The sequence below is a fragment of the Python bivittatus genome, unplaced genomic scaffold (genome assembly GCF_059951505.1).
Source record: "Python bivittatus isolate LINGU-HERP-01145 unplaced genomic scaffold, Pbiv_v1 ctg000700_np1212, whole genome shotgun sequence".
NCBI classification, from domain to species: domain Eukaryota; kingdom Metazoa; phylum Chordata; class Lepidosauria; order Squamata; family Pythonidae; genus Python; species Python bivittatus.
The window spans coordinates 21,208,098-21,233,571 of NW_028277098.1; the positions used below are offsets into that span (position 1 = coordinate 21,208,098).

Consider the following 25,474-nt stretch of genomic DNA (forward strand, 5'->3'; position numbering starts at 1 on the left):
TTGTTACATAAAGTTGGAATTGATAAACCTTGTGATTAATGCAGAATAGCTGCTGATTCAGTTGCCTAAAGAACCTGGCAAAATGCTAAGATCAAAGCTTTGTCAGCACAAAGCTATTTGTAATCATCTGGAGTTTAGAGAATTGCCAGGAATGTATTCTGAACAGTAGGTATCAATATTTAGAATAGAGACAGTTCATCAATGATAGGGAAGTGATTTTAAAACCTGCATGGCTATGTATTCATCTAGTAAGATTTGTATTATACAGTTCATTAAACAAGAATTCATGTATGGTCTTCATTTTGTAGTTGGAGAAAAATTAATCTTTTGACTTTGCAGCTTAATACCATCTCCTGAAACTGATCATTCAGAATATACTTTTAAAAGCTATTTGACTCAAGTTAAAGGAAGATCACATTAATGTCCCACTCACTGTTATTTTGGTATTTGCAGTTTTCAGGATCATAAACTATTAGGTCTACATATATTTCCTTCCTTTCTCCTTCCCCATCCAGTTCTGAATATAATTATTGGTGAGGGGGAATGTTGCCTCCTTTCTGCAGTTCTCAAAGTCCTACCCCCCCACCACTCCAAAATAGAACCAAAAATTTGAGCTTTTTGGGACTTGGGAGGCTTTAAGAGCCAAAAAAGTCACCTTTAATGGACCACACAAAGTTTGATGTGGGCCTTGAATCAATGAAAGTTGAACACACCTAATCTTGTGAGATCCTGGGAACAGGCTTAAAGCTTTCATCCTCTCCTTCCTGGATCCCCTCTTCTTTCAAATGAATAAGTAAATTAATAAATACTAGCATGCTCATTTTCTTCAGCAGTGAGCATAGTAGGCGAAGTCAAATTACGTTGTGTCTACCACATTCAAACCATCCATGATAAAAGTTACCCAGTTTTTTAAAAACAAGGTAAATTTAGCCTGGCAAGATTTGTTCTAGATGAATCTATGCTATATCCTGGAATCACTGTATTGTTTTCATGGTGCTTACAGATAAAGCTCAGTGTGATATGCTCTGGAATCTTTCCAAGAACCAAAGTCAAAGAAATTAGCTTATAGTTTGCTGAACCTTCCTTTTTCCTTCATTTGTAAATAGGAACTGTTTTGCTGTCTTCTAGTCATTTGGCACTTCATCACAAGGGTTTGGCCATACCACTATCAGTTCCTAGGATGCAACTCACACAGAGCTGGAGATTTAAGCTCATTTAAAATAAAGAGCTGCTCCTTATTAGGTTTCTCTTAATCTCAAACTTCAATCCTACTCCTTCATTCTGTTCTACGGAATTTTTGGTTGGAGTACATACTTCCTTTGTCAGAGAAATCTGAACCAAAATAGGTAGCTATGTCTCTTCTTTGTTACCCATTAACATTTTCCCATTTTCACTGAGTAACTGCTATCCTGATTCTTCTTGTTTTTAGTATCCTTCGCTAACCTTTTGCTTTCTTTACACCAGCTTTATAGTTTCAGGCTATCTATAGCTCTCTTTTGTGATCTGGCCCCTTTTCCATTTCTTGTATGGTTCTTTGAAGGGTTTTATTTTCAGATCTTCACTAAGCTTTTTGGATAGGCACATTGGCTTCTTCTGCGATCATCCGTTTTTTTCTTCACTGGAATTATTTTAGTTTCTCCTTGTTTAGGAACTCATAACCATCTTGATCTCCTTTTCCCATTAGCTTTCCCTGCTGTAAGATCCTATTTGTTATCTGAATATATTAAAATCTGCCTTTTTGAAGTCCAGGATGTGATTTGCTCAGTTTTGCTTTCCCTGAAAATCAAGAACTCCAGTATTACATGCTCACTACTATTTCTATTTCTTTATCTAAGGACTCATCTACAAGTCTTTGAAATGCCCTTGCATGAAAAGACCCTTCTACCCATTTGTTGAGGAGATAAATGCGTGCTGTTACCTTCAACCCACCCTGCCCCATTGTGAAGGCAGCCTCTTTTGGTCTTTTCTTCCTCCTTTTAGTGTTTTTCAGTTTTTGCCCACACAACCCAAGCTGAGCAAATTTGTCTATGGCAAATAGTTTTTATTTAAATTTAGGAGTGGGAGCCTGTAATACCCATTTTCCCCAACAAATTTAATGCAAATTTCTTATATAAAACTAAAGGCTGTTGAAAAGGCAGCTGTAACAGCTTACAAATTTCACTGAAAGTAAACTTTTATAATTAGCATTAAGATAATGAAATTAGTCTTAAGATAAACACAGTATTTTTAAAAACACAATATTTTTAAAAACATCAGCCATACAAAAATACTTTTTTTCTGTAAACAGCAGTAAACAACAGTTCTAAACTCTAAAAATAGCATGCTCAAATAAAGACATCTAGACTACTTTTACTGAATATGGCTAAAAAACTGATTTCTGAACTTTTTAGTGTAAAGAATTCTATAACAGTAGTTGTAGTCTTATTTAGTGTGCACTTATTTACTTTGTTGTACAAAGTAATCAAAATTGTATGCAATATAAATATAATAAAACAATCCAGTAACCAATGTAAAACATTTCTATAAACAATCCAGTAATCAGTATAACTAATTCCTAATGCTAGCACAATTTTAGTATAAATTTACAGTAAATAATGAGAGACTTTTGTGGTTTCATAAAGTCTTGAGAAAAGCATTTTAAGGACCTTTTTATCTTCAAGAGATCACATTCAAGATACAAGAGGAAGTTAATCTCAAGAGTAGGCGATAAATGAGAAAAAGCCTGAAAATATGGCATTGCAATTTTAATATGAGAAAAGTTTTTCATTGGATTATTGGGCTGAGGACAAAGGATCTTGAATTATAAACAAGTGTGTGTATGTATGTGTGTATATAATTTTTATTAAGGATTTTAATTACAATAGTAAAATCTAATATAAACTAAAAAAAAGAATAGAAAAAAGTAAAAGGTGTAAAAGAGAAGAAAAAATAGAAAAAAGAAAGAAAAGGAAAGCAAGAATATAGTGAAGAGAGAAAATATGTGTGTGTGTGTGATTTCCAACCTTCATCACAAGCGTAAACATTTTTGTAACTCTTCACCCCGTCTTAGTTTAGAACCAATGATCTCTTCATCCTATATCCCATCTCTTATCTATAGACAAATCCATAAAACGTCATCTTTTTAGTCCTAGTGTCAGCAGAAAGGGTTATCATCAAACTACCATCAGCTTTGCTCTGGTTTTAAATAAACTGCAATGGAGCCAGAAGAAAAGCAGCTTGGCTCTCACCAGCAGCTGATGGCAGGGCATCACATAGCTTCAGAGCTGGTTCCAAACTGGCACAGAACCTTCACATGGTCTTTACACGGTACTGATTTGCTCCTAGTTGGTTCATTATGGTTATGCAAATCTAGAATGTTAGGGTTGCATGAACTTAAAATAATGAATATTTGCCCTTTAAATTCAATGGAATTGAATGAAGTGCTTAAATTTTGAGTTACATACTTGATAAATATTTTAGTTAACTTCATTTTCTTCAAATATTTTTTTTTCCAAATCAAGTAGGATGTTGTATAGTTAAGAACAGAATGTTAAGCACTGTGTTTAACTTAAGTGTTTATGAAAGCAGTTTGAATAAGTGCCACAAAAGTAAAACTTTTGTCCACACTTAGTTACGTGCGTGGCAGAACTAGATGAAAAGCGGAAAGATCAAAGGAGAAAAGTCAAAATGTCTGTAAATAAGCTTGATGCCTCTTCCTCTTTAATTTGTTTTCACTCTGAGATTCTGGAAAGAGATGGACTAGAACTGAATGGATTCCAGTGCAGAGGGGTTTATTTAAAGAAAATCTGGTCAATGACTAGCAGGTTAAAAAAAAAAAAAAGAATAAAATGCAATGAAAGCATAAGTATGATACAAGTAAAGACTAAAAGAGAATACTCCCCCACCCCCACCCGGTAAAACTAGAGAATAAAAAAGAATTGGTAAGAGGATATCAACACATCGGCACAAAACCAGTATTTTCCTTCTGATTGAGATAGTAGTTGATAAGAACTTAGCCACTGTATTTGTAACAAATGGGTTCTGATCCTGCAGGAGTGTATAGCTGCTACCTCAGACTGGGATTGTGTTTTATTAATGATGGGCATTAAAAGGGTAAAGTGTATGGTGTCATAAAAGGGATAGTAAAAAAAAATGTGGGCAAGGGTTCAGGCTTAAATCACAAGAACAGACTTTCCACAAAAGGGATTTTCTGGCACCTACCCTCCAGTATTGCTGTGGAAAAGATGTTGAAAGAGGCCAGGCAAAAACTCTGTGTGCTTTGCAGAGGTAAGATTGAATAGGTACTTAACAGGAACAAGGGGGTTCCGATCTAGAACCCGCCCATGACAGTCACCAATAACCCCTAGGTCCATCTGCCATGCTATATCATAAACTCACTGGACGGCTTTCTGCTCTGGCTTTCTCTGACCTAAAGACTACAGAAACTGGGGAGAGATCACAAAAACGCAAGTCAGCCAAATGTTTGTCTTCCATCATGAAGGAGAGTTATCAGAATTAACAGGGCCAGCAAATGGTGGGTGAAGGAATTCTAACGAGTAAAAGAGGTAACAAATGCAAGCTATTTCCTCAAGGGAAACCAATCTTGATTCCATGCGTATCAGAGCATTTGAGGCACAGCATGGAACCTTGAAGAGAACATGTAAAAACTTGGACTGGACAGTAGGCGTTTAAAGGTGTTATAGATGCATACCTGTGAACCATAAAGTATCTGTGAAACAGGTTTAGCTTTAAACAGTTTTATGGCAGCAGGGATGGACCTGTTGCTCCTGCAGTGGAAAAAGCTCAGTGTTAACTTGGTGCTGTTATTAGCTTTGTCTGAGACAGCTTTAAATTGTTTCCACCAGGCTTAGAGTTCAGAAGTTAAAACAAGTCCAAAATATTGTTCATTTAAATGGTTAAATGTAGGAAATGTAAGTTATATCAAAAAATAAACCTTATAGGTTAACTGAGAGCAGGTGTGTCTAAAATTTAGGAATATTCATTGAACTGAAGAATGGGACATCACAAGAGTGGGTCATTTGTGCATTCAGGTCATTCATTATACATGATGCCAGTATGTTATTTACATCAATTTACATCATTTGTGTGATGACATTATGGTCTGTAGCAGGTAGTCCATTGCATCAAAGTCTGCTAAAACAAGTTTTCAATCCATTGATAAGCTTTTGGGCTGAATGATTGTGGTTTAGTTTTCTTTTGTACTGATGTTTCACCAACAGCTGTGGCTGGCATCTTCAGAGGCAGAATGAGCTGCTTTGTGCATACCTCTTGGCAGCAAGGGCAATTGAACTGGGCTGACTAGGTTCTTGTATTTGAACCTGGCGAGCTGATATCTGATTGGTCCATGTCATGTGGGTCCAAGAAAGCTGATTGGTTCCTTGTCTGATTGGTCCATTTTGAAGAAATTCTAAGAGTATCTGTTTCTGATTGGTCTGTCTTTGAGCCAGGCTGCTGATTGGTTCGTTGGGTAGGTGGACTTCTGATTGGTTTATTTTTGGAGAATTCCTGGTTGGACAGAACTGGGATACTGCTAAGATGTAAAAGTCTACACTAGTATGTTTTCATCTGTTATTTTAGTCAGGCTTCTACTGAACACTGCTGTGTTGAATTTCATCTCCAGATATTAGTCATAAGAAAACGCTACAGAAAAATGCTCTTATAAAAACTCCTGTGCTGTTGTGCAGAAAATGCACACTAATTTCTTATGTAATGAATAAACATTGATCATAGTAAATAATGAAATAAATATTTCTTGATATGTTGAATCTTACAGAATAATTTATTTTGGGTAACCTGATTAATTTTGAGTGATCTTTTTATTTAAAAACTTAATGACCAGATATGACCTTTCAACTATTGTGCTGTAAATTGAGCCCTTTTGAATATAATCACTAGTAACCAGGAAAAACAATTCATAGAAGCCTGAGTTGCCAGCATATATATGCCTTCTAACACGTTGTACCAATAGCCCAAACATTCAAAATGAGGAAAAAACATTATGGATATTTTACTTATCATCTTTAATAATTTAATTCTCATAATTGGATTATATCATAGGTGTGTTGAATTGAATAACCTAGATACTTTGAATGGAAAATCAATAAAAATTTATATAAAAATGAAATTTGCTGAAAACCAAAGCTACAGCAACAGTATTTATACGCTACCCCAATCCTTATGGCTCTGAGCAATGAACAATTCCAAAATATAATACATTAGAGGAGTTAGCAGAAGAAAGATTTTAAAGAATGTATTATACACAAATGCAACTTCTAGAGCATTAAAGCATGTCTGGCACTGAAGAACATTTCTTTATTTACATGAGTGGCCCATTTGATGTTTGTTGCTATGGAAGGAATATATACTGTAGTGATAGCTTTGTTAATAGTATATTGCAAAAACATCCTGGTCTTGTCAGAACATGCTGATCTCTTGTACAAATAAAAATAAGGATCCTCATTTTGAAAGTATGTTTTCAACAGATAAGCTTCTAGAGATTTAGCATAATGCCAACTCCTTTGCTGTGGTTTCATAAGCTGTTCTTGCAAATCCTTCAGTGTTCTGAAAATGAGATTATAGGCAAATTTGCTAAAATACCTCTTTGCCCAGTTCACTGGACATGAAAATCTAATTTGTACTTTGTTTCTTTGTTAGATTTCTTCTAGGAGCTCAAGTTGGTGTACAGAGTACTCCCCCTTTCATTTTTTTCCAAAGTTTAACCCCATGGAGTTGATTGAACGTAGGTTTCTCCAGTTTCACTGAAGTTCTGAGGCCTCTAAAGTATCCCAAGATCATGTCACTGAAATGCAGTAAAGGAAAATTAAAAAAAAAATCTTAAGGGGTATTTCACTCTGTAAGCATTGCACAGTAAGGAACACAAGAAATAGTCCAGGAAAAGTAGGAAGATGTATCTTTTAAAGCACTACACACACAGAGAGAAACCCTCCTTAGATCCTATACAGCAGGGTTCCTCAATCTTGGCAACTTTAAGACGGGTGGACTTTAAGAAGTCCACCCATCTTAAAGTTGCCAAGGTTGAGGAACCCTGCTGTACAGTATGTACAAGCTGCACACTGGATAGTTCTACATAATTTCTTAATAAAATTATACCATGCTAACAAAGATGAAGCACTTAATGTTGTGATTTCAGTATTGTCAGTTGAGCAGAAAACCTGCGAAATATAAATATCCCCCTACCCTAAATCCTGTTTTTTATACCCTACTTAGCATCAACTGTGCAATGTGCATATACAAATAGGTTGTGATTAGTCTGAGTTTGAATAGTGCAGAATTCGATTTAATGTGATTTATAAATTGATAGCTGGTTGCATTTAATGTGAGCCAAAATTCAGTTAGTGCGAGGCTAGTGTGTGCATAGTTTATGCTAGTGCATGTGCCATTGGGGTTTTAGATGCTAATCGTTTGTGCAAAATGGAGAACAAGAAGGTTATGTTTGAGGAAAGCTTAAAAAAGAAGAGGATCATTTGAAGAACAGCAGCAGAACAGAAAAAACCAGGAATTGGCACGCACACTTTGGATATGGGTTTACCTTCTTTTATTGTTATATAGTATTTCATTAATAAACATAAAAATTATGTCTAGGAATTTTAATTGCCTATTCTGTCAAGCTGGAGCCAATTACCCTATTTTCTGTAGAAATATCACTTCGATTAATGCAAATTTGAATAATGCAACCATTTTGTGGGATTAATTAACTGCATAATCAAGACCTACCTGTAGAGATTACTCCTAAATCCTCTGAATCAGTCTATACTGAAAGTTAGCATGATTTGTCCCTGAAGTCTCCTCTGTCAAATAAGTAATTTTCCTAAAAATTGCCCTGCCTATAAAGCACAGGAGGAGCTAGGACATTCTTAATGGAGGCCTCCCAAACTGTAAAAGCTGGTCATGCACAAAAACCCCTTGCAGCTGCATTCTCAATATGGGATTTTTTTTTTCTATCCATAATTGTCAAGTAGCGTTACGTATAACTGCTAAAGATACACCTTTTCTTGATTTCTGAATGATAGTGAATGGTGAAGTGGCAAGCTTTGGATTTTGAAATGCCTTTTAAATTGTGCAAGCATTATCTGTATCAAATTGTATGTTAGGGCACAGCCCTAACAGAAACCAGTACAGTGTGTTTTGAAATATTTTCTGTATCTTTTCTTCCAGATGTTCTGTTTTTAACAATTGAATTGCAGAATGCAGATGTTATCAAACTTCTTGATGTTGACAAAGGGCAGCATAGTTGTTTGTTAATCGTTAATCCTGATTTCTGACATTGAAGATAAAAGATGTCAGCATGAAGAAATACGGATTTGCTGCTGATAAGATCTTAAGTTATAATGTGAAACACAGATTCGGTAACTGGGCAGCTATATCAAATCTCTTAAAAGAGAGAGTGAATAAATGGCTGCTTGCTTCCAGGGTAAAGTTGTTCTATGTATTTAAGGAAGACTGGAATACTTGCGTTCAAAAATATATGCTTAGAAAAATAGATTCTGGAAGTAAATAGGTAATTTTCAAATGCTACACAAACAGCAGTGGATGGAATCAATTTTATTTAGGTATAGTATAATTAATAATTTGCATGGTATAAAAATATATTGCTAATTCAGTTCTATGTTTGGTGAAACTCTCAGAATACTCAAACCTATAATATCAAGGCATATTCATTTATATTCCCTTGCTTTGGGTGAGGAGACATATATGTGTTTTACCCTTACAATTAAGGAGGAACTTTTACATGCAGGATTTTACATACTACTTACTAAGATAACTTAATGTTACTTATGCAAATGTACATTTTTTCACAACTTTGTTTTCCAGTATTAGACAAGGAGCTAAAAAATTACACAATTTTTATTGACCAAACCTTCAGTGCCTGAACTTTATCTAAACATCTTCTGTTAATTACAGCCATAAAACAGTACTGTAGAAAGTGCTTTTGACAATAAAAGCTGCTGTTGTAAGCACAGTGCTGCTGGGACACTATTATATGGGTGGACTGCACATGCAATATGGGTACTAAGCAACCAGCTCTAGCTAAATCCATTTTTAGGTTGAGGGCGTTATGCTTTTTTAGATTGATGTAGAAATTAAATTGTTCTATAAAATTGAAAATGTTTGGATACTTATTGCATAAAATAAAAATAAGTATAAATAAGTTTACTGACACTTTCAGGTTTGCTCAGGTTGCAGCTTGGAAACACTCATCAATAATCTTTGGGCTATATTATTTAATATTTGTTTTAATCAATAAATTGAAGTGGGATTTTTTTGGTTAAAATAGTTTAAAGAAAAGTACTTAAATAAGATATATATTACAGGTGTGTTAGCCCTTCTATAATAATGGGATCCTGAAATTTAAACGTACTTCTTCTGAGGACAGATTTTTTTCTTCAGATCAGATTTAATGGATTATAGCTCATTGTTACTACATTAGACTTGTCAACTTTAATTAGTGCATCTGACAGTAAATCATTTTCACACATTTAGTACTTAGAAGATGGGCATTTAAAACTTGCATTAAGCATTCAGTCAGTATTTCATGCAAATTCATCTTCACTTATATCTCCTTTAAAACATTATGGAGTTCTCAGTGTGATTAAAATGAACTATATATTTTAGTGTTTGTGTACTTTAGCCCTGTTAAAATCTTTATGTTTAATATAGCTAATTGGAAAGTATCTAGTTGCCTTTCCTACTAATTCTGATCAGACTGCCTCAAACACTGTAAACCTCTATTAAATGGCGAATTATTAAACAAAAAACTATATTTAGATTTGGGCTGTCAAAAGCACAAGAAGTTATATGGTTGCCTAGCTTTTCCCATGTGTGAATTTCAAACTTTCTTTTTATAATGCACTAACAAGTTTAAATAACAGGTTGATTTGTTTTGAAAATACAGTTTCTGCTTCTTTTGTGAACAAACATTTCAGTAAATATTCATGATCTATTCTAAATATTTGTTGCAGAAACTGGTTAAATTCTTCTCATAGGAGAAAAAAATATATATATATACCTCATTCCTATTACTACTGTTTAGTTATTCCATATACTGTTTAAATATACTGTTATTCCTGTATTTAATAAGTTTAAGAAAATGTGCACATGATCTTTCTGTGAAGATCATTCCCTGAGAAGTCAGTTTAACTGGGGGGAATGGAGATGGGATGCATACTGTATATATGCAAAAATACTTATAACAAATGTATTAAAGCAGAAATATATATGCATTGTCCTCTTAACAATTTGTAGCAATCTAGTGAAATAGAACTAAGAACACTTTTAACAGTACATCGCTATGTTTTTAACAATAATTAAGAAATGGGTATTAGAGATTCATAATTGTGTACAGACTTTGGACATTCTGAAAAGCATTAGGGTATTCAATTTTGATTGTAATCACAAAATACTACATAATGCATGAATGTGCTAGTAACTGTACTACTTTTAGGTAAGGTAGACTTCACTATTTTGCTTTAAGTCTGTATAATATTAAGGAATAAAAACTATTTCAACCAGAGATATTGAGAACTGTAATATTCATTCACTAGTCTTTGAAAAATAGCCAACCTTGCTGCTTATTGTCCTGAATTTGAGGGGAAAAAAACATGTAATTAAGTTTTAGAAAGTAAATAAAAAGCCTTAAATAATTATTCATCTAGGCAAATGTAACAGACTATAATAGTTTGAAAGACAATTTTGTTTACATGTCATCTACCTTTTCTTGTTGTCTTCTGCTTCCTTTTATATTATTATTCAGACTAGCGTATAAAAACCACTACACTAAAATACACTAAAAGGGTGGGCTTTAGAGTAATTCCATTAAGTGTGAATTTAAAGCGTCCAGAGATACTGTACAATTTTCCTCCATTGAAAAATCACTTATTTCATTTTTAAAATAATCTTATTAATATTTTAAATGAACACACATTCTTCAGTTAGTTGAGGAGATCAGTCTCTACAGATTTATGCATATAATTGAACTGTCACATCAAGATTGAAATTTTTGGAAATCTAAAATACCCCTTGCCACCTTTTAATGCAGGAATGGGCAATCTTTTGCTGGTGGGTAGCTGTGCAATATTTTCTGGGAGATGAGAGCTGCATTAAGTGGGGTAGGAGGCAGGATTTGTAGTGCTGCTTTTTTTTTTCCTTTTTAAAAATTATTTTAAATAATAGCATGTTGATGCTCGCACTGCAGTTTCAGTGCTTGAGTTGTTGGGAAATCAAGCTATTCATTTTTGGTAGTCATGGCTAGAGAGGGCTTGGAGGACTAAAAAAAATTGAGCTTGGAGGCCATATGTCACCCACCTCAGTTGTAACATGATACACTGCTGCTTTCTGTTCCTCTGACATGTTAACATTTTCTTTTCATAGGGATGCTTCATTTGGGAACTGTACATATAGTCTAAGTATTCTCGATTGTCTGCAAGGATTAAAAAAGGTAATATTACAAGGTGCATGTGAAAGAAAATAGCTTCTTAGATACTTTTCAGGAGTGTAACACATGGCACTGGCAAGCCATGATCAGCCCTAGTTTGCCATTCATTCTCATGTCAAGTGATATTCTAGTCATCTTTCAATAGCTTCGTTTGTTTGTTTGTTTTTAGGTTTTATTGAACACATTTTTAAAACCTTTGAGGGCATGGTCAGGAATAGAGGCATCATGGATTGGGGGGGAGAATTGAGCCTTTTTTAAGTGCCCGTTTAAGATACCCTAGGAACATTTTCCGGTCTATGAAAAACATATAGAACCAGCAGTGATAATTCAGACTGGTCTGAAGCAGCCTCAGTTTGTCATTACTCCATTTTTTGTCTATTAATAGTATGCAAGTGTCCTTGTGAAATGTTGCAGAACATGCCACCAGATTACGCACAGAATTGTACTTCAAATCTCATCCTTAAACATGTTTAATCTTGATCCATTTATCTATTATTGTATAGTCCAGGCATGAGTGCAAGAATTTGTTTTTTAAGATCTTTCTTATTGAATTAATTAAAATGTATTTTATTAACTGGTTACTGACCATAACATTTGCATTTTTAGTACCCATGTTTTATTCTAGGACAGTTTTTCTGGCGTTGTCTGCTGTTCAAACCCAACGTAGAAGGTTAATCTCCAGTCAATAATAATACAATTTATTTATGTATTTGTTAAGTTATTTTGGTAAGAGAGGACTTAAAAAAACAAATTGTTATGCAAGTCAGGTCAGTGATAGGAAACATTTGCCAAATTAGGAATGGAAAGGAAAGCGATGCAAATGGTTGAATCTGATAGCTGCATAGCTTATGGAGGCTCAGATGCTAGCAGAATTTATAGATTTAGAGAATTAGAAGTTTATTGCATTCTCTAGAGAAAGAGGAACATAAATGGATTTACTTCTAGGTGATTGCATAGATTTTAAAAATATACTGAATGCAGACAATTTCTGAGATACCTCACTTTTAAATCTGCATTTGCAAGAGGTAAGTAGTTAAAGTCGTTTTGGGTACAGTCTGCAACTATATTTCTATTTATTCAGGAGCAGCCAAAAAATATATAAAATATGTTTTGTCTAAACATATTGTCCCACTGTTAGACTGGGACAGAACAAAGATCACATGGTATCTAGAATAATGAAAATAAATCTCAAGAAAAAATTATTTTTCTTATGTATGTTTAGGCTGCTAGAGAGAAAAGGGGGTTACTATGCAAAATAGTGATACTCAAATAAAATTCCAATTTCTTGGGTGCTAACAGGAGATGTTAAACCATTTCAGAAAGTGGGCTGTTTTTCTTGCCATGCCTCTAGATTGATAATTTCAAAGGTTCCTGATGGGTTTTTTCCTGAAGGGCAGAGAGGTCTTTTTAGTTACTGGGAGAAGTTCTAGTTGAAAAAAGAAGCACATATGTCTTCTGAATTTAATCACTGGAAGAAATAAATGGTAGCACCTCTACCAATATATTACTTGTTTCTGTTACAGTCAGTTCATATCCCATCACTTTTAGTTAGCTATTCTTTCTGGATCAAAATGGAAATTTTGAGTCAAGATATCTGAGTTTTGCTAAGGAAGTACAAGTCACAAGCTGTATGACAACAAGTAACAATCTTGCCTTGATTATAACTCAATCAACAGTTTAAAATAGTTTCTAAAGGCGTAAATTAAGTGCTAATTCCATCTAAATTATTTCAGAAGATTGAGGGTTTTTTTGTGGACAGCTGCATGAAAATTTGACATGCTTCTTTCCAGGCCTTACAACATGGATTTGTTGATTTCAAGACATTTGATGCAGATGAATATGAACACTATGAGGTTTGTGCACCTTTTAAGTTGATGAGTTTGCTAAAGTATAAATATGAAATTTATTATAAAATGCCCTGTACTTGAGACGCTTTAGTACATCATTACATGTAGTAATGATGATTTCTAAATTGTTGTGTAGGTTTTGAATTTCTCTATCATAAAAGTAGCAAGAAAAAGGAATAAAAGATTTGTAACATTATCTGAACAAAATAATTCATATAATATTTAATGGTATAGAAGTCATTCTTTAAAAATTATTAGGTTGCTAGAAATCTAGGAAAATGTATTGCTTGAATAATTCCAGAAGATAGAAAACACATTTGTTTGACCGTCAGCTTGTAAAGTCTGCTGATTACTCGAGGTTCTAGTACTGTCTGTCCGTCTGTCTGCTAGTGTGTATTTTTACTGAGCAAGTAATGTCACATCTCTTTGCCTAACTCAGTACTTTTTCACTTCTGAGTCTGAAACATTGTTTGAAGAGTATAGCTGAGAATGTGTACGTGCTCAGTCACATTTTTCCAAAAGGAAGTATAGGCAGGTAGATTAACCATTTACTATATGAAAGCATTACACTAAGTAATGATAACTTCTGAGATAATTTATTAATTTGTCTGACATTTTCAGGCAGTGTTTAAATCTTCAAAAGGATTGCAGAAATTAATTCAGCTTCTTATCTGTATAACCTTGCTACTAAAACATGATGTCCAGTGATTTCAACTGACATGGAACTCTTCTTCATAATGCATTACTTGATACAAGAGGATTTACACTTGGTCTCACAACAAGTTTTCATGTGCAGGAAGTTGTATTCAGAACATAAAAATATTAATGCAAATTGGCATTAATTATGTATTGCCTTAAGCATCAGTTTTTCAAACCTTAATTATATGGCAGACTTCCATTGCCTTTGTGAATTCTGAAAATAAAGGTAAATGTTGGCCCTCATGATGACTCCTCAGTAAAATTAAATGGATTTTTTTTTTAATAGTAGCAAAATGCCTTGGATAATGTTTCATCAAACTTAATTTTTTCCACAGGCGATATTAGACATTAAAGTGAAGCTACATTTTTATGAACTATTTTTTTTTTCAAAATAAGATCCTATTCAAAAGTTGTAAAGAGATTTTTTTAATCTTTTTTTTCCCTTTCATTTTTCATAGCGGGTAGAAAATGGTGACTTCAATTGGATTGTCCCTGGAAAATTCTTAGCATTTAGTGGACCGCATCCGAAGACCAAGATTGAAAATGGTATTTGTCTTTTTGGGGGTGGGGGGAGTAGAATTTTGTATTGGTTTCCTATGGTTAGTTATTGACTGTAGTCCAGAGTTGCTATGGTTTACCCAAGTAGTTTCTGTCCATGAAATTTGATCTGACAAATGCAGCTTCTGATACTGGTTCTGAGCAGCACCTCCGGGTAATGTTTAAGTCCAGTAAGGAATCCCATGCACAAGAAGGCCCTGGATGTATGCAAGCTTTTGGACATTGTTTGGGAAACAAATTGTTTACCGATACCAAAAAGTTTAACTTTTAGTGTGAAGTCAACTTGATATTTTCAGCAAGTGAAATATTCCATCTAATGGAGAGTATGCTTATGGTAGCAAGCTGTATCTTTCTACCTGCAAACTTTGCCCCTTTAAAAACTGCTCCAAAAACTGCTTTAAGATGGTTAATAGGCAATTTCCAAAAGTGATTAGAAAGCGAAGTTTGTGACTTCTGGGTAAGAAATGGCAAACTGAAGATGGCTCCACTAAAAGCAGAGCCAACGACCACAGCGGAATGAAGAGCTGGCAAGTAGACTGGCTTTATAATTCCTCTCCAGACAAGGAGAGGACTTGAGATTGGCTACAAGTGCTCCAGGCAGTTGCTCCTCACAAGGAGACCATAAGACAGTGGTTTCTCTGGGAGATGAGGGAATAGCCACCTGGCTCAAACCACAGTCGGCACCTTCAAAAGGACACTGGGCTCGCACATTTCCTTTTCTAATCACTTTCAGAAATTGCTTGTTAACTGCTTTTCAGCTATTAGGAACCTTTGGATCAAGAAGTCTGAAAACACTGGGTGAGTTTCCTTCAATCCTCAACAAAAGAAGTTTTAAATACAAGTTTAAGGATTTTTGTTTAATGTTAGAATAAACAGCACAAAGGTGATTAAAACTTTGATTTTGGAAAGTTACAAACGGACTAAGGGTCCAGATAAATGTGAAATAAAATTTTGGAATTAATTATAAGAATTCTTCCCATGGGAAAATGCTTTTGTTTTGAATTCTTTAAAAAAAAATGATAGGATGGGACTTTGAAGGTTGGACACTAGAGGGAACTAGAAGGAACTACAGATTACAATTAAAGGAGAAGAACACTAAAATTTGACTTAATAATACAGAATGGAGCAAAATATTTTAACATTGGATATATTGAAGGATATTTTGAACAATGGACCCAGAAGTTGATTTTAAGAGTGTCTGCCTCTAGATAGACTATGTTTAAAAGATGTTATGGGAGAGGAACAAGTTTTACCGGACAAGACTGAGACTGATCTGAAAGTGGATTTAAAACTGACAGGCTACAAAAATGATATGGAAAAAGATGTTACACTAGACATACAAAAGAAACTGGCTGATGTCTTAATAATTAAAAGGAATACATAAATAACAAACCAAGAGAGTGGCCTTGATAACTTCCTTATATTGGATTTACAAAAGAAGCTTGTTAAAGCTTTGAAGAATTTTGTGAGAAGGGGCAAAAAAAAAAATGTAAAGAAATCAAGTTCTAGGTCATTATTTGAAGGGACTAAAGGTCAAGATTGTTAAAAGTAAAAGAAAGGAATATAAAGTTGGTTAAAAGAGATAGGTTATCTCTGGTAACCCTTAATGGACTTTTGCTGACACCAGGACTGAAATGACAATGCTTTATGGATTTGTTTATAGATAAGGGATGGGATATGGGAAGAGGAGATAATTTGTTGTATTTTAAGAGAAGCTGATAAATTACTAAAATTGTTTATACTTGTGATGAAGGGGAAGTTATTTCTTTATACATTTCTTTTTCTTTATTCTTATTTTTTCTTCTCTATTCTATTTTCTTTTTTCTGCACCTATTTTTTCTTTTTGTTCTTTCTTTAGTTTGCGTTAGTTTTTTATCATTGTAAGTGTAATTTTTAATAAAATTACTATTAAAAAGAGAAAGCGAGGTTTGCAAACTTAGTGGCCTTTAAAAGGCTCCACCGCAGTTGCAAGCAAGATGACTGATCCTGTCATCTCCTGGCGCTCAAACCCAAGGAAAACTGCTGTCCTGCTGTCTCTTTGCAAGGAGCAGCCATCTGGAGCCATCTCCCATCCTCTCCTTATCCAGAGATGTTCCAAGGAATCGATCTACTCACCGGTTCCTTGGTCTTTGCTGTGGTCATCGGCTCTGCTTTCATGGAACTTTCTTCAGTTTCACTTTGGTACTGTTTTAAGAAGCTGAATAAAAAGAAGTGATGGAGATAAACACATAAAATATGTACGTGTAAAATTTCAGTATGTTGGATATACAGGTAGTTCTCCACTTACAACCACAATAGGGACTGGAAAATTTGTCATTAATCAGTGTGGTTGTTAAGTGAGGCATCATGTGACTGCACCCGATTTTATGACAGTTTTAGTGGCAGCTGTTAAGCAAAACTCCACAGGCGTTAAGTGAATCACGCAGTTCCCCATTGATTTTGCTTGTCAGAAGCCAACTGGGAAGGTCACAAATGGTGATCACGTGACCCCAGGACACTGCAACTGCTGTAAATACATGCCAGTTACCAAGCGCCTGAATTTTGATCATGCAACTGCAGGGACACTGTGACGGTCATAAGTGCAAGGACCAGTCATAAGTCACTTTTTTTCAGTGCCATCATAACTTTGAATGGTCACTAAACGAATGGTCATAAGTGGAGGACTATATGTGGTTAGTTGAAGGAAGAAATAGCAAATCAGTCAAAATAACTATGCCAAGTCTCTTCCAAATATTTACAGTTGCCCATAGTACTTTCCAAATATTCAGACTTTTTAAAAACTGTATCTGTTTTTCATGGAGATGAGGATTGCACAAAAAAGCTGCCTTCTGATCTAGGACTAACAAGAGGAAGAAATGATTTCTCAAAATATTAGGTGGAGCCCTTTAATGTTCTATGATGCTGTTACTCAAGATCTTTTGGCTGTAAAGCTAAAGCATTCAACTTTGTATCTTTGAATAGACTTGCCTAATAATATTTGTATTGGTTTAAAATAGTTTATGTTCATCATCTAATGTTCTTAGTGGTGCAGTAATACTGGCTACTTGGAGATGGCATCTGAACATGCAGGTATTCTCGCTCTGCTTGTTGTAGGCTATCCGCTTCATGCACCCGAAGCCTATTTCCCATATTTTAGGAAGCACAACATAACAACCGTCATAAGACTCAACAAAAAGATTTATGAAGCAAAGCGCTTCACGGATGGTGGGTTTGAGCACTATGATCTGTTCTTCATTGATGGAAGCACACCAAGTGAAAGTATACTGCAACAGTTCTTGAACATCTGTGAGGAAGCAGAAGGTGCTATAGCTGTACACTGTAAAGGTAAGTCTGAATTGCAATAATCTGTTTTGTGTGATGACATAAAAATAAATAACCAGAATTAAACTTCCTGCCCTTAGATTTTTAAGAATATTATTAATACATGCTGTCTTGTATTAATTATTCCAAATTATACATTTTAAACTCTTGTTCTAGCTAAAACGTTGTACTGATTTTTGCTACCTGTGCAGAACCATTTTTATTCCACTGAGTGATGCTGTTGCCTCTCTTTTTTGTAAAGATGTCTCTTTAGTATTCTTTAGAACATACAATTCTTATGCTTGTATAAGAGCTTTCATGATATGTACTTGGTGTGCCTTAACATCTTTGATCTTCTATTCCATATTATTTAAATAAAATAATTTTACTTGGAAAACCTGAAAATAAAGAGGTAGCAGCGCCACTTCTTTTTTTTCACTAGCCCACCTTTCTTATTTAATTAAATGAAAGCAGAGGGTTTTATCCATCTTCAGTTTTTAATCCGCTTTTTGAAAGACCTGAAAGACCAGGATAGGGACAGATCATCATGGAGAAAATCTGCCTGTGTGGGCATTAGGAGTTGAAAATGACTAGAAAACAGCCTCTTTTGTAGTCTCCCTGACCTGTCTCTGATGAATTTAACCTTTATGTTCCTCTAGAACTAGAGCAAATAATCTGATAACCAAACTGTTTCTGGTTCGATTGTTGAAGGCAGACAAGGATTAAGAAAGGGCATTTCACAGGAGGCTGTTTCTCAGTATTCAGCTAACGTGAAACTGTGGGAGGGTTTATAGCATCAGACAGTTCTTATAATGCTGTTAGTTGAAGATTACCCTGGCTTCATGGAAGCTTGTTCCTATGCAACACTGATCATCAGGTCTCCATTAAAAAGGAACATTCCCTTTAAATCAGACTCAGTTCCTGATGGCCTACATCCATGTAGTTTTATGGACGTGACATGAAAGTGGTTGTCATTGCTTCTTTCCAGGACATTACTGTGGCTTCCCATCTAACCCACAGCCAGGATTTCCCAGATGCCCCACCATATAAGTTGACCATGGGTGATCCTGCTTAGCTTTCTAAATCAGCAAAGTTGGCAAGATGTTATTGTTCAATAGAGCAGGACCTTATTACCACTTTCAAAAATGTACCGTCAGGAAATCACATTCTGCTAATAGTGATGAGAAGGATCTGCCTCTGTGATTACATCTCTGAAGAGGGTGAAATCCTAATAAATCATGCTTTAAAATAATAACATGCAAGTACCAACATACTGAAAATAATGCACTTAAATCTTGATATTTTATCTGAATTTTATTGATGATATCCTCTGACTGTGTGTCCTGCCTCCATCTGTGTTAGTTAATTATTATAATGTATTTAATTCATATTTTGACATTTTCACCCTATTAAATGATTCCGCACATTAAAAGGAAGATACTAATATACAGGCAATCCTCGGTTTACAACAGCAATTAGGACAGGAACTCCATCACTAAGCAACACAGTCATAAAGCGACATGACCAGGTTGCTTAGCGATGTCAATTCCAGTAGTCCTGGTTGCCGCTGTTAAACAAGAACCACTCAGGTCATTAAGCAAGGACCTCGTGTGACTGCAACTTCCAATTTCCTGCCGGCTTTCCTGTTGGCTTTGCTTGTGGGAAGCTGGCAGGGAACGTCGGAAATTGCAATCACATGACTGTGACTCACTGCAATGTCATAATTGTGAGCTGGGTGTTAAGCAACCAGATTGTGATCACATGACCACAGGGAAGCTGCAACAGCTGGAACTCCAAGGACCTGTTGTAAGTCCTCCTGGTTCAGTGCCGTGATAACTTTGAACGGTTGCAGAATGAATGTCATAACCCAAGGACTACCTGTACAGATCTAGCTCTGATAGTGTGATGGAATGGTTTGGTGAAGGCCACGCTCGGGGAGATAAGCATTTCCTTAGCCCCCAGCACGAGCGTGGGAAGGTTAAGAGGATGAGACTGGCACCACCCTAAGGAATTCACAGTGTTTGCTTGCTGGCTTGGGAAGTTTAGATTCAGTCTGGCAAGATTCTGTCTTGTGGGTGAAAGCTAATAAAAGCTATCGAACTAGACCTGTACTGTCTCGTGGAGTTCTTTGGGCTGAACCTGACATCAATCTTGCCAGACTGAATCTAAACTTCCCAAGCCAGCAAGCAAACACTGCGAATTCCTTAGGGTGGTGCCAGTCTCATCCTCTTAACCTTCCCATGCCCCTGCTGGGGGCTAAGGAAATGCTTATCTCCCAAGCACGGTCTTCACCAAACCATTCCATCTCAGATAGTTTGAGAAGTAATCAAAGAACCTTTCCAAATCAACATCTTGGAGGATCAAGGCAAAGCCTGGAATGCTTGAAGTGCAGCTACTTCACTTTGGAAATATCTTCTGTGCATGGCTACACCTCAGAAGTTCATGATCAAAAGCCTTGAAGCAATTTGGTGAAACCAGCAGGCGATATGGCTGCCTCAGTGCTCTAAATAGCTGTATAGCATTAGAAACAAAGCAATATACATTTGTTCAGTAGAACAAGGAAGTGGTATGTTCTAGATTACTCAGGTCAGGAATAGAAAAGGCCCCAGAGGTTAAGATAAACATTAAACTGTATAGAATCTAGCAGGTTATTTTTCCTTTAACAAACCTATGACATTTAATATCAAGTTTGGTTATGTCATTTTGTAAAATCTGAGACCCAGAAACAATTTTTTGGGATATATTTGGCATTATTCAGTGCCAAATTATCAACTGTGGATCTCTATGAAAAATAAGCTTTTATGTCTTTTTTCATTAATGTAGCCGGGCTAGGAAGAACAGGAACACTGATTGCATGTTACATAATGAAACACTATAAATTCACACATTCTGAAGCCATTGCCTGGATACGAATGTGTCGGCCAGGTTCTATTATTGGACCCCAGCAACATTTCCTTGAAGAGTAAGTATGAGAACTACATTAATCATATGATTAACACTCCAAAGTATGTTCTTTTCCCCCCCTGTACTGTTAAGCAAATATTTATGCAAGGCCACAAGACATGGTGGCTTTTTTGGAATTCCCTTTACTGAATTGATTGTATAGTTTTTGTTGTAGTTTAATCAGTTCTGGAGAAGGTGTATACAATGTAACACTGCCACTCTAATGTTTTGTGTTATTCAATTTATTATGTTACTCATATCTCAATAAGCCTTTTTTAAATTGCTTCCAGGAGTTGGTTAAGAATCTGGAAAACGTTTAACCCTTCTCTTTGTTTTGTTGCCTGAGCATATCTTAACAAGTTACTTCCCCATGTCAACATTTTGTGCTTTTTTGTAAACTGTATCTTTTGAGGATTAAAGTATCAGAATCTAATTACAGTTCAATTTTAAATGTACAACTTTTGTTTGAAAACTGAAAAGTTATCTTATTTACTCATCTGTCTTTGGAGAGGTGGAAAGGAGGAAAAAAAAATCCATTATATTTGCTAAAACTTGCTAAAGATGTAGAAAAGCTGATAATTAGGAAGGCTGCCTATCTGTGGTGCTAATTGGAATGGATCAGATCAAGCCATCTGGTTCACACTATGAGATTTATGGCAGTGGCAATGAAGCATCTGGTAGTTATGTTATAGTGATAAAAACTGCTTTAGCAGGTCAGCAAAATACAGGACCCTCACCGCAGTGTAACTCAGGTGCACATACATGCTGTAATACATCACACAAGGGTGAAGCAAGCACAAGACTTTCTTATTTCATATAAGTACTGTAATGCTGTATTGCCCCAAGTATTCCGTGTAGTGTCCTGAAAACACATTCATTTCAGTGCCTCTGAAACTGAATTGCTAGGAGTCATATAAAATTAACTATGAAGTGTGTGGAATGCCTCCAGAGTCTTCTAGTGTTATTGCCAATAATTTCTTACTTAATGAGATAGTGAAAGCTCCCTTTCCCACCCTAACTTCAAAATAATAAATTATTGAAACAATCCATCCTTCTTGTTTTTCTCATATGTGAACCTGAAGTGATTTGCAGGTTGGGAATAGTGTAGACATTCATGGCATTGTGACAAATACAGAGCATTATGCCAGTGGTTTATGCCCTCTGTGACAATAAGGGACCAGAGATGGGACTTAGGGACACTGCTTCATGGTGGTTCTTGCCAGACAGAGCCAGGCCATGTCCAAAAGATTGTGCCAGAGGGCCAATTGGTGGCCTGTGACTTCCTGGAGAGTTCCACCCTGTCCTCTGTGCCGGGTTGTATCAGTGTCTTGTTCCTTCAGAGAACCATTGGCAAACTGCTTTTGGTGAGAGCAGTGTAAATGATTAATCTCGCAGTGGCTTCTCATTCCACAGAAGGTAGAATAGCAGAGCTCAGCATCACAGTAGGAAGGCAACTTTCAGTAAAGAGCAGGCAGGATAAATTGCATCAGAATAAATTGTAAAAATAAATAATTTTGGGCCATCATTGATTTTAGATTTGTGTGTTTATTCCTTTTGCAGATTGAACATCCAAAACATTTTTTCTGCGATAGGCTAGATTTTTGAAGTTGAAGTTTCTGTATGCTATTCCAATCTGCATATGTCTTTAATTCTCTCATTTTTCAAAATTCATTACCTTGATACCTAGTTCTGTTCTTCGTGATAGTTATCATTGGGGCCTCTGAAGAATAATTAAGGAAGAAGAGTAGGATTTTTTTAAAAAATGGGCTAAGACACATGATACTTTGCAGTTGCTAGTGATACTGCTGCTCAGTTAAATGGTGTTGCTCTGGATCAACAACTATATAGTTGTTCTTTGAAGTCAGTCTAACAATAATCTCTCCAAGCTAACTTCAAAAGATATGTCCCCATCCAACAGTGTACAAATAAAAACATTCTAAGCAAGCATAAACCTCATTGATTCTTGCAAGGGATTTCCCCCCCTCATTTATGTGTATATGGTACTCATTCAGCAAATTCTTTCAAGTGTTAACTTGGCTTGCCTCATCAGAACATTTAACTATGCTGCATGTTATTTTCCATACTCTAAGCAGGGATGCTGTTTTCAGCTTTCCAGTCCTATTCTAGTCCCTAGTCATTAACCTCCAAATAGGAATTTTTGTCTGAATTTAAATATATGGGTGACATTGTTTATTTTTGCCTATTGCCACACAATTATCCTCTTAAGCAAAACTGATGGAAAAGATTGCTTATGAATGAGAGCAGCAAAATTTAGCACATACATATACAGAGAGAAAGAAAAAATTAAAGGGAAAGGAATGCTCTTTTACTGACATTTATTTCTATAAGGATATGCTGTTGTAAATAGGAGAAAATCTAGTTGCTGCTTTGGTTACTGGTTTAACAAGCAGTAGGATTTTTTAAAACAACCAGAATCCCTTCCATTTGTCAATTTCAGATGTCTAAGTGGACATTTTCTTATCTGCAACATCCCTAAATGCTGCCCACAGAACACCCAAAATAAATATTTTAAGAATTATAAGGGCCAAAATCTCACAAGATTGTCAAAAAATTGTGTGAGATTTGACAGATTCAAAGATTTGAAAAGTACATGTTTTAAAAGAAAGCTATATCTCACTTTCTGTAGCACAGTACCACTGGTACTAATTTTATTTTTTGTATTATTGAACAGAAAACAGTCAATGTTGTGGGTCCAAGGAGACATATTCCGTACTAAACAGAAATCGAGAGAAGTAGATGAAGATAGTGTGATCAAAGTTTTGTCTGGCTTGGATGACATTTCCATCAGTGGGACTTCAAGTAGAATTGAAAATTTGGATAAATATATAGAGGTAAAGTTTCAGTGGAATAATCTCCAATCAAACTTGAAGAACATGTAAATAATTTCCAAAGTAAAATATTTGGAGTTTATCATAGCACTGTAATACAATAAAAATATTTGACATATAATAAACATGTTGTAATCCTTATAGTAAAATAGGTCAGCATGATTATTGAAATATTGCAGATTGTGGGGCTGGGCCAAGGGAGAATAACTTCTTTAAAGCCACCTGAAGGCGCCAAGCTTAGCCCAGATTCCTAGATGAATTCTTCTGTGCTATGTTAAATAGCATAAAGGACAAGATGGAATTCAGTGGAATTCCACAAATACGTTGGGTCCAGTAGCCCTTTTCCCAAACTACTATCTAAAATAGTTCTTTTAGAGATTATGTTTCCTAAGAAAGTTAATTAGTGTCACCACATCACATCAATCATGACTTATTTTCCTCTTTATTAAGTTGATTCCTGGTTCTGACCTAATGTAACTTTGGTTTAATTTAAGCCAAAATTTTCCCACCAAGGGGCAAGATGAGAAAGTAGCATGTATAAATGTTCTCACATGACAATGTTAAAAATTTGCCTGCTATTTAAAGAGGTGAGAAAACAATCTGTGATTATTTATTAAATTTATTTTATACATATACCCCACCATTTCTCTGCAAGCTTAAGATGGCATACAGATGGTGGAGTAGCTTGGGCTAAGAGACAGTGATTGAGTTAGGGTTAGGGTTATGGACTTGCAATTGGTTTTCCCCACTTGTAGTCAGCACCTTAAGTGTACAGTACTGGTCAGCTTCTCATCAGTAATCCTTTTAAAAGAAGGAGAGCATTTATGCGCTTACACTACGTTGTGCTTTTTGGCCTTCATCCATATGGAAATCTGGGACAAGTTAAACTCCCTGTTGCTTAAATGTGCAGTACTTTTATTATTAGAGTGTTTCTTTTCCAACTATTCCCCTTCACTATGTTATGTAGGATGTACACAGTTAAGTTTGCTTTTGTTGTATTCCTCCTTTCTTGCAGAAAATATTTCATAGTGATAAGTGCTACCAGTAAGTTGTCAGGAGTAAAAATAATGTGAGAGAAAAGAAAAACCTATAGTGACTCCTGAGTCACAGATTTGTTCTCTAAATGTTTTTTAAAAGTAGCTTGGACTCCTCTTAATTTTCTTTTATTTCTGTTTTCCAGAGTGATTTGGAAGATGATGCAGAAGTAGAAGTTAAGAACGGCATGACCCAGGGAGATCAACTTCGTGCCTTAAAACTTCGGAGGCAGCCACGTTCAGCTACGACAGGAGCTCTTAGGTAATCTATTCAGACTTGGATGATTTTCTACTGATATTTTAAAAACTTTTAAATTTTTTAAATTTAACACTGAAATTATACTTTTCTGGGCTAATAATCTAGGGTATGAGTTACAGCATCCTTCCACAGAACCTTTATACATTCAAACAGAGATAATGGGTATTTGCGGAGCATCAGAAGACATTGCACATGTCCTGTTCAACTGTCAATTATATGCCTCAATAAGGGCTCAGTACTTACAGACACTACTTGACAGAACCATATATTGGGACTCTAACAAAAGATTATCTTACTTCCTTCAGGACACAAACAAATACGTAGCCACTAGAACTGTCAAATTTATAGTCAGGGCTGTCCAACAGAGAACACGTTTGATAGAACACATCAGGGTTGCATGCAAAGGTGATGAATTCACCTAAACACATACCATTTTCAAATTTTAGTATTCATTTTATTATATATCTCTGCACTCTATTTTATCTTATACTGTTTTATCCTACTTTTTATCCTTACTCTGTCTTACCTTACTA

The 25,474-nt window shown here is 35.4% G+C and overlaps 1 protein-coding gene across 4 annotated transcripts in view; it reads left to right on the forward strand.

Annotated features, from left to right (window-relative positions):
- The window catches only part of CDC14A (cell division cycle 14A), a 76,153-nt gene that overhangs the window by 35,886 nt on the left and 14,793 nt on the right, over nucleotides 1-25,474 (forward strand). For all 4 annotated transcript variants that reach the window (XM_088153229.1, XM_088153227.1, XM_088153228.1 and 1 more), the window contains 7 exons: nucleotides 11,389-11,455; nucleotides 13,243-13,305; nucleotides 14,457-14,544; nucleotides 17,650-17,880; nucleotides 20,680-20,818; nucleotides 23,492-23,651; nucleotides 24,829-24,944. In XM_088153229.1, coding sequence (XP_088009355.1) covers nucleotides 11,389-11,455; nucleotides 13,243-13,305; nucleotides 14,457-14,544; nucleotides 17,650-17,880; nucleotides 20,680-20,818; nucleotides 23,492-23,651; nucleotides 24,829-24,944 — 864 coding nt within the window. The remainder of the gene's footprint in view (nucleotides 1-11,388; nucleotides 11,456-13,242; nucleotides 13,306-14,456; nucleotides 14,545-17,649; nucleotides 17,881-20,679; nucleotides 20,819-23,491; nucleotides 23,652-24,828; nucleotides 24,945-25,474) is intronic.